The following is a 10,508-nucleotide window of genomic DNA, read 5'->3' as shown; positions in this document are numbered from 1 at the left end:
ACTTTCTTCATGGCGTCGGTGATTTCTCCAACAGAGCATCTTTAACCACAAAAAAGAGGGATGTGTTTGAGTCATTCCTGCAAACAAGAATTTAAGTGATAGTGCTCGATAATTCTCGACAAGGTGTACATTATCAGGAATGAATGGACAACAAATTCCTGATAATGTACATCTTGTCAAGCATTGTCAATCAGAATAATTTAAGTGATAATGCTCGATAATGTACACCTTGTCAAGCATTGTCAATCAGAATAATTTAAGTGATAATGCTCGATAATGTACACCTTGTCAAGCATTATCAATCAGAAAGATTTAAGTGATAATGCTGGACAAAGTGTACATTACCAGGAATGACGCAGGGCTCCGCGCTGTCCATTCATTCCTTATAATGTACACCTTGGTGAGCATTATCAAACATTATCGATTAGAATGATTTAAGTGATAGTGCTCGATCATGCTCGACGAAGTGTTCATTATCAGGAATGAATGGACAACGAGGAGCTCCGGATCATCCATTTATTCCTGATAATGTACACCTCGTCAAGCATTATCAAGCATTATCAATTGAGAATGATTCCAGTGAAAATGCTCAATAATGTACACCTTGTTGAGCGTTATTGAGCATTATCAATCAGAATGATTTAAGTGATAATGCTCAATAATGTAAACCCCGTCGAGCATTATCAAGCATTATCAAACAGAATGATTTAAGTGATCATGCTTGATAATGCTCAATGTGGTGTACATTATCCTCCATAGTCAATTATGATAAAAAGAAATATTATTTTTAAATACATATTTTTAAAAAATCTGTATTTTTCCCTGTATAAGTCGCAGTATTTTGCATAGTTTGGGTGCAACTCAAAAAAAATAATTATTACTTTAACTAATTGATACAAAAATTATTTCTAAACTATCTAATCTAATTTTTTTTTATTTTTGTTTAGCTTAAAAATATGAACTTATTTTTTTCATCTACTATCACTGCTGCCAATTAAAATTCAGTATTCACCCAGACTGTTCTAAGTAATAAAAACTGCAAATTATGATACAAATATTTGTAAAAACACAAGTTTGAGCAGTATAGAACAGTTTTGTGACAAAAAAAAACTACAATTTTACTAGATTTTACATTGAATTGCATATATTTTTATAAACTTTTTTGCTGTTATCAGTTGTGGAACTGGATCTAAATTTCAAATAAAGCTAATTATTAGTTCTAGGCTACAAATTAAAATAAAGAAAATAAATGCAAAATTAGGATTTGGCTTTAAACTATCTTTAAAAAAAATCAACAGTGAATTAAAGAGAATCTTGTGGAGTTAAATGAATTCAAACCTGGCTCGAGCAGCCTCCACAGCCAGAGCCAAAAGGTTCCCCTCCCTGGTTCGAGCGCACTCCTCAATGGCCGCCAGACAACTCCTCGCAGCCTCTGCGTCTCGGCTTTCTCTCACCTGAAGGAAATCAGATGAAACAGGATCAAAACTTGCTGAAAAGATATTTTTGGAACTCGGAAAGCACACAATAAAAATGCTCTTTTGAAGTAGGGAAACGACCTTCAAAATTCTAATTATTGTAGCTGTAACTATAGTTTATGGTGAATTCTACAGACTCACTCTGATTAACGATAAATAAACTACATGATGGAGCCTCATATCTGATGGCAGCTAATTTTAAGAATCTTTTCCATAATAAAATCTAATTTTCATTTGATAACAAGACTTTTTTTAATCAGATTCTTTTACACTTATTTTCCAGGAGATTTTTTTCAAGTACTGTAACCTTTTTTGCAGAGTCCTACAGACAGAAGCCCCACTGACCTTTTTGAGCTTCTCAATCTGTTTCTGACGTACGACCGTGTTGTCTATCGCCAGCACCTCCACCGTCTCCTCTTTTTCTAGGCGGTACTTGTTCACTCCGACGATGACTTCAGCTCCTAAAAAAGAGACAAACGACATTTAAAAAGAAAAAAACCTGCAGCTCTAGGTATAGAGAGTAATCTGTAATTAACCAAAATGACAAATATCAGGTTTTCCTCATCAGTTTTAAACAGGATGATAAATGAAGCCCCAACAACCATCCCTCCACCTCCGTGCCTAACAACAGGTTCTTTATTCTAATAAATGTGGTTGTGTTGTACGAACCACAACTTAAATGCATCTTTTTTAATCGTGAAAGACTTTAAAGATAAGCTTTTATAGATGCAATTCTCAGCATGAACCCTAGAGGGAGTAAATATATGATACAGGTCAGAGGTTAAGGATGTTTTCAAGATGAGAAGAATTTATCTATTACCTTTAATGTTGCAACAACTAAAAAAATATGAATAAAATACATCCAAGTTTCCGTAAAACACTTAAAAATACCTGTTACAGTAAAGGTTCCACGTATATACAAATAAAAACTACAGAAAGTATTAACTTGAATATCCGGATGCCAAGTAAGTGATGGAAACCACTAGGATCCAGATGTCTTACTAGAAGAGGAGTGCATTGAAAACGCCTCGGGTTTGCAAAAGCAAATATTAATTAATAACAGCTTTACTGGCTGCGTTTCCAGTTTGCTTTGGGCCTCATCAGCTTTTGTCCTTTGAAAACAGTAAAGACATTATCATTTAATCAGAGTCTTCAAAGGAAAGAGCCTTTTAAAAATCCCTGCGTGTCTATTCGCTGAATTAAATTTCCATCAAACCGCTGTCTGTCTGTCTGCTGCATGAATCCTTAACTCAGGCTGGAGGAGCCGTTCAGAGCTGACCCAGATACAGAAAATGAGTAAAAAGTTTCCCGTGGTACCTGAGTCGATGCGGGCCTGGCGACGTGCGGCGCACTCCTCGATGCGGAGTTTGGGGATGCCCTCTGCCACGGCTTTGGCCATGCCCCCCATGTCCTCAATGTCTTTAATGAACTGTGAAAAACAACTATCATCACTTTCACTTTTCTTAACAGAACTTTTCTAATAAAAAACATCATATTGTGCAAAAAAAGGATAATTAAAGCCGCCAGAGGCGTTCTCCCTCGACCACTCTGATCAAAATGGCGGCTTTTCTGTTGGTTTATCTCCATAGCAACCTTTTAATTTTTTGCCCATCTGAGGGTGATGAACAGATCTATGTAACTTTTATAAGAATCCACAAAAGTACATTTTTTAATTCCCTTAGCAACGGGGGTTTTCTGTTATTTATGCCCACATTCCTAATATATTTATATCATATGATATGTTGTTTTGTTCAGCTTGAGCCAGAGATTCATGTATTAAATTTTCACAATATTTGGGTGAAAAACGTGCAAGTAATAGGGGAAAGCTATTTTTATTAGCTCGCGAGGCTAACGCCGCACAAAATCTACAAACTTTAAATTCAGCATTTTTCCCCAAGTAGCTTACCGATGATTATCACTTTTCTCTTCACCCAGACTGTGGTATAAGTAATTAAAACTCCAAATTATGATACAAATCTTTAAAAAATGTGAGTTTGGGTGGTGTACATGAGTTTTTTTTTTTTTTACAAGAAAGAACAATTTTATAACATATTCCATTGAATTGCATGAATGTATATATATTTTTTGCAATTATCAGCAGTGGAACTTTGCAAATTAGCAACTAAAAAATCTAAATTTGGCCATCCCATAATAATTTCAAAACGTTCTTATTCCTGATACGTTCGTTAGAGGATTCTGACATAGTTTTTCAGAGATTTTGGCCGTCATCTGTCATAAGATGTATACCCTACATTTCCCATCATGCTTTTATCTTAGTCCCACCTTCAGCGCTGCATTATAAACGTCATCAGTGAGCGCTTCCATCATGTGCGAGCCCCCCCAGGGGTCGGCCACTTTGGGGATCCCCGACTCCTCCTGGATGATGATCTGGGTGTTCCTGGCGATGCGAGCGCTCTTCACCGTCGGCAGGCCCAGCGCCTCGTCGAAGGAGTTGGTGTGCAGCGACTGCGTGCCCCCGAACACGGCGGCCATGCCCTCGATCACCGTCCGGATCACGTTGTTGTACGGATCCTGCGGTGAAAAGACGATGACTTCTGCGGTCGTCCTCTCAGATTTAAATGTTTGTATTTACCTGCTCGGTCAGCGACCAGCCCGACGTCTGGCAATGTGTCCGCAGGAGGAGCGACTTGGAGTTCGTGGGTCGGAAGTTTTCTTGGATGAGAGTCGCCCACAGCCTCCGGGCCGCTCTCAGCTTGGCTATTTCCATGTAGAAATTCATCCCGATGCCCCAGAAGAACGACAATCTGACAGAGAAATTCAACACAAAAAACATTTTCACATAAAATGTTACTTTCAAATAAAAATATATATTTTCCCTTTTTTAAATATTGAAAGAACCTGCTGCTTTTATGGCAATTATTTAATGAAAATCAGTTTTTTGTGGAATTTTTCTAATGATTGACGACATTTAAAGAACTTAGTGGCGCTCTGCAGAAACTGTGTCCTGATTTAGGCTAAAAGGCATAAATTACAGCTCACTAGGAATGCTACTGATAAAACAGGACTTCACTCACTTTGTAGTTTTGCAGCTACATAAAGTATTTATTCTCAGCTTCAACAGGGAAAAGCTTTTAACTTTATATCAAAAACAACCTTAAATATTGCAGACAGTAATAGGAACTAATCTAGTATGTATGCTCCTCAACAAAAAGTTCTAAAACGAGTAAAAGCAGAAAAACTTCAGGCAGTAAAAGGGAGTCTCACATGTGAAACTAAAGGTCAGATCAGGGTCAGTCTATGACGGGGGTCAAACTCGATCACACAAGGGGCCAAAATCCAAATTAAAGGTCGCGGGTCAAACAGGATAAACATCTATTGAACACTCTAAAACTACATTTTTAAAACTGTAACTTTTTTAAATAATTAAGAACTAGATATATAGGATTACCTGCAATTATGTTATATAATGCTAAATACTGTAAGCTGAATTGGGTTGCTGAAGATGCTAGTGCTGATAGCTGAAGATGCTGAAATTGATAGCTAAAAACACTGAAGCTGATAGCCGACTAAAATATAGCTAAACACCAAATTAGCCTAAAAAACTAATAAGAAGCCTAAAATAGCCAAAACAGCTAGCAGGTAGCGGAAATATTAGCTAAACTTCAAAACATCCTAAAAAAAACTGAAAAAAGCTCAAATTCAAATCAAATAACTTTATTTATAAAGCGCTTTAACACAGCCAGACTGCTACAAAGTGCTGTACATTAAAACACCAAGAAAAAATTCTTTTAATTTTAGCTCAACTCCAAAACAGCTTAAAAAACTGAGGAAAAAAAAAGCTTAAATTAGCCAAAAACAGCTAGCATGTAGCTGAAATATTAGCTAAACTCTAAAATAGCCCAAAAAATCCAAGTAAATGCCAAAATAGTCCAAAAAGCTAGCAGAATGACATTTTTTAAACTTTAAAACTGTAACTTTTTAACATAATTAGGGATAACAAAAAGGCAGGAATATTATTCCAGAATAAATTAACTTAAACCTTAAATAACTTTTAATATTTTACTCACCATAATAATATATTTTGTCAAAATTATACAAGTTAGAAATGAGTGCAAGATAACATCGGGTCATTAATAAGAATAAAATGATCTGGAGGGCCGGATAGAATTACCCGGAGGGCCGGATTTGACCCTTGAGTTTGACACGTCTGATCTAAGAAACCAATTATTAGAAGATATTAAATATAGATGGAAGGTGTGCAGGATTTCACAGCCGCACAGGTGAGTCCTGATCAGCATGAAAAGGTCAAGGACTGAAAAACTCATCCTGAGGTTTAAATTCAAGAACTGCTTTCTATCAAGTCAGACGCTATTTTAAGACGCGATGTGGAGAAAAGTCAAAAAACCTCTTTAGTGGTAGAATTCCAAGAAAATGAAGGAGAGAGTTTGGCACAAAAAATATAAGTAAAAGCAAAATTGGCAGTGAAAAACAACTAAAAACATGTTTTTATTTTAGCTTTTTTCACAACTATAAAATGGTACATCACTGGAAATGTATTACATTATCTGGACACGCCCACATATTCATACCAGACATGGCTGAGTAAAAACAAAACCTTTTTGACAGAAACATTTCACAATAATCAGAAACAAATTGGCTCAACTGGTCTACTGATCGTCTGTTCCTGATTTACAACTATTTGAGTAAAAAAATACTTTATATATATATGTCACTCCAAGAGAAAAAAGCCACAAGAACATTTTCAAAACACCCTTTTCAGCTGAGCTGGTCTACAGAATTTCCTTTTTTATTTACTCTTTCTGTTGGAGGTTAAAGTGAACTTCCGCTTAAAAAAAAGGCTGAAAACACAGATCTCTACATACAATCTCTATCGTATATTTGATAATTCAACATATATACATTGGGGCAATACAGTGTCTACTCATCTACCAACTGTCTGACCTTACATGAAAGGATGAGATGGGCCTGTAATTTTCAGAATAGATATACTTCAACTAGGGACACAATAAGATAAAAATTCCAATCTGATTTATAAAGAATTTAGTGGTAAATTATGGTGGAAAATTACTATTTAATTAGATTTCTGGGTGTCAAAGACCTGTAACTTCTTCTGTCTTCCACTCATTACCTGTATTGAACTGGTTATCTATATCAAAGACACCTGTCCACAACCTCAAACACTCCAAACTCCACCAAAGAGCTGTCTTAAAACATACTGTTGAATTGCACCTGGCTGCTAAGACTGAATCTACAATAGGTAAGCAGATATGGGCAATGCAATGGGCCAAAACATCACTGCTCTAGAGGAGATCTGATGGAGGAATGGACCAAAACATCACTGCTCTAGAGGAGATCTGATGGAGGAATGGACCAAAACATCACTGCTCTAGAGGAGATCTGATGGAGGAATGGACCAAAGCATCACTGCTCTAGAGGAGATCTGATGGAGGAATGGACCAAAACATCACTGCTCTAGAGGAGATCTGAATGGTGGAATGGACCAAAACATCACTGCTCTATAGAAGATCTGATGGAGGAATGGACCAAAACATCTCTGCTCTAGAGGAGATCTGATGGAGGAATGGACCAAAGCATCACTGCTCTAGAGGAGATCTACATGGAGGAATGGACCAAACATCACTGCTCTAGAGGAGATCTGATGGAGGAATGGACCAAAACATCACTACAGAAAACCCTTGACTGCTGTCCTCGCCAACAAAGGGTTTATAACAAAGTATTGATTTGAACTTTTGCTGCTGACGAAATACTTATTTTCCACCATAATTTACAAATAAATTCTTAAATTACAGGCCTCTCTCGTCTTTATAAGTGGGCCAACTTGCACAGTTGGTGGCTAAATTACTTTTTTGCAACACTGTATATTTCTAAGCACTCACGGCTTAATTTTGTTACCTTGGGGCAAATTCGTCGATGGTTAAACCTGCTTTCAGGCCGGTCCGGCAATACTCCAGACCATTAGCAATGGTGTAGGCTAGCTCCAGGATGGCATCGGCCCCGGCCTCCTGAAGATGGTAGCCACTGATGGAGATGGAGTTGAATTTGGGCATATTCTGGGATGGAGGAACACCATTTCTTACTTTTATAAGAACAATATTTTTTTATTAAGGAATCAAAAGTGCTGCTTACCTTGGAGGTATAGGCAAATATATCTGCTATGGCGTGCATGGAAGGTTCCGGAGGGAAGATGTACGTGTTCCGCACCATAAACTCTTTTAGAATGTCGTTTTGAATAGTGCCGGTTAGCTTCGCTTTGGGGACGCCCTGCTCCTCTCCCGTCACAATAAACATCGCCAGAACGGGGATGACGGCGCCGTTCATCGTCATGGAGACGGACATCTTCTCCAGAGGGATTCCATCGAAGAGCAGCTTCATGTCCTCCACCGAGTCGATGGCTACTCCGGCCATGCCGACGTCACCGTGGACTCTGGGGTTGTCCGAGTCGTAACCGCGGTGGGTCGGGAGGTCAAAGGCCACAGAGAGACCCTGCTGGCCGGCTACAATAACAGATCCAGAAGAGATTATTGATTTAATCATTAGTTTAAAGAAGCACTGTGCTTTATTTTTAATATCATCCTCTTTTTTAAAATCTATTTTTAACTGTTATTCTGAACATTTTAGTTCCATAAAAACATATTTATTGCTAATAATATCTACAAAAACTGTCAAAAATTGGTTATTTTGCACTTTTTTGTTTACTTTTAAAGAAGTAAACACAATTTTTGTCGTTAAAGCCAAGACTTTTTTCATAATTTTATGTATTTGTGAAGCAAAAACTATTTCCAAACAAATTATTTTATGCATTTATCATATTTTAGGCACAACAATGGGACCAAAAATTCAAATATCTAATCAAGTCTGAATATACCTTTAATGTTATCTCTGTAGAATTTGTTGCTCTCCTCCACAGTGCTAAAGCCAGCATACTGCCTGATTGTCCATGGTCTGTACGTGTACATAGTGGGATAGGGCCCTCTAGTGTAGGGAAACGTTCCCGGCAGCTCATCGGCACGTCCCTCCGAGTCGGCCTGAGTGTATACAGGCTTGATGTTGATTCCCTCAGGTGTACGCCATATTAGATCCTCTGGGTTCTTTCCTTTCAGCTGTTTCTTAGCCAGGCTGGCCCACTCCGGATGAAGCTCGGATCTGTCCCGGTGCGACCGGGAAGTGTGGATGAGACAGCGGTGTGTGTGGGATGAGGAGGTAGAGGCTTGGAGCAGGCGGCAGGCAGCTAGAGCTGCACATGCTCTGTGTGCCGACAGCATCCTTACTGCCGCCTCGGTGCCACAGAGATGATCTGAAAGTACAAAAAGGTTCACAATTACTGATCATAAGGATATCATTATTATTTTAAAAAATATGTTAGAATATTTCTTAGTAGATATAAGTTAATAAATAACATTTCCTGTAATTTATTGTTAGCAATACAGGAATATCTGCTTGCATTTCCCAGAGATAAGCACGTTTTGTTTATTTTAATCAAAATTTTAATTACTAATATTCTATATATATGTAGTATTTACAAAGTAAAATATTAGTTATGCTCTTATCTACAAATATAAGATGTCTAAAATGTTCAAACCATACAAATGTGGCTTGTAAACAAATGTTTTTGTTATGATTTTTGCTAGCGTCCAATTCCCAAATACTACATTGTGACAAACTACGTTCTTGAAATAATAAATTGACAACATTACTGACAGGATAATATATTTAAACCGTCAAATATAAAATAAACCACTCAAAATGTATCATATAAAGACAAATAATTTAATGACAGTAAAGAAATAAAGAGACAAAAACAAACCGTGAGGCTAAAAGCTAAGTCTGCTAACACTGCTTCAGCTAACAGAAACCGTAGGTTAGCTTAAAACACAAACACAGCAAATGAGTATGAAAACTATTAAAATGAATATTTGTACGTTAAAATACGGAAATTATACAACAATATTCTGACCTTGTAGCTTGTTTTTTTCTTATTCGAGTTGGGAGTAGGCGTGAGTTTTTCTGTCCAATGAAATGAAAGCACACTGCGATCGGCCAATCCTGTGCTTTGGGCACGCGGCATCAACTTTGACCTGCGTCACCGGAAGTAAATAGAGCTTCCGCTTTCAAAGCTTCATAATTGTTTTTATATTTTATTTTCCCCTAAATGTTCACTTTGTTGTCAAAATGTATTTCAATTTCTTGATTTTAAAAAAATTATGGTAGTAAAGTAATAAATAAAAATAAGAAAAAAGTCACTCACCTTTAAATATTTGTGTCTGCTGCATCCAAACGGGAGAAAGTCCTTTGTAAGCATTTCTGTTTTCCTCCTTTGGAATTCTGATTATCTGTAACGTTTGAAAGAATAAAGTTTTTTTTTTTTTTTTTGTATTTCTGGCAAATTTCAAAGTCAGTGTTTGAGTCAGCGATCCTGTCTGGGTAGAAAAAGTACTCTTGAAGTTTACTTTATTTGGTATTCGTCCAGAAAGTACTTCTACTTAAGTATACCCAGAGTGACCATGTACAAGTACTATATGAAGTTTACTAACTAAAAGTGTCTTCAGAAGTTTACCAGCTACCCTGCGGCCCTGTGGGGGAGAGTCTGTCTTGAGACTGGAAGGTCATGAGTTCAAATCCAACCCATCACACCAAAAATGGGATTAGAAATCTCCCTATTTGGGGGGTTTAAACCACCAAATGGTTCCTGAGTACGGCTGTGTCTGCAGGTCACCCCTCCCCCAAAGGAGAACAAATTTCACGACCCATGGGACTTGACTTTACAATATAAAAAAGTAAACTTCAGTACACGGTCTCACTTTAGTAGAGACTACCTATACTTGTAGTACATTTACATATTTGCTCATACTTGTAGTTTTTGGTTGGGCTTCAAATTTCACTTTAGACAGAACAAACTGAAAAACTTAAAATATGTCAAATAGTCTTATCCCATCTACTGATTAGATCTAAAAAAAGCAAAATAATAAAATAAAATAAAATGAAAAAAAAGTTTGTCAGTGGTTTAACTAAACGGTCTTACTGAGAATTCTC

The 10,508-nt window shown here is 37.1% G+C and overlaps 1 protein-coding gene across 1 annotated transcript in view; it reads right to left on the bottom strand.

The window, feature by feature from the left end:
• mut (methylmalonyl CoA mutase) overlaps positions 1–10,070 on the bottom strand; it is a gene marked incomplete in the record, with an annotated part of 13,247 nt that extends 3,177 nt beyond the window's left edge. Inside the window, 10 exon segments of the mRNA XM_024291455.2 lie at positions 1–39; positions 1,339–1,454; positions 1,821–1,936; positions 2,793–2,904; positions 3,759–4,007; positions 4,069–4,240; positions 7,371–7,528; positions 7,605–7,972; positions 8,344–8,772; positions 9,433–10,070. Coding sequence (XP_024147223.1) covers positions 1–39; positions 1,339–1,454; positions 1,821–1,936; positions 2,793–2,904; positions 3,759–4,007; positions 4,069–4,240; positions 7,371–7,528; positions 7,605–7,972; positions 8,344–8,740 — 1,727 coding nt within the window.
• Between the last annotated feature and the right edge of the window lie 438 nt (positions 10,071–10,508).

The sequence above is a fragment of the Oryzias melastigma genome, linkage group LG24 (assembly GCF_002922805.2).
Source record: "Oryzias melastigma strain HK-1 linkage group LG24, ASM292280v2, whole genome shotgun sequence".
NCBI lineage: Eukaryota > Metazoa > Chordata > Actinopteri > Beloniformes > Adrianichthyidae > Oryzias > Oryzias melastigma.
This window is presented reverse-complemented; position numbering and strand designations above follow the sequence as displayed.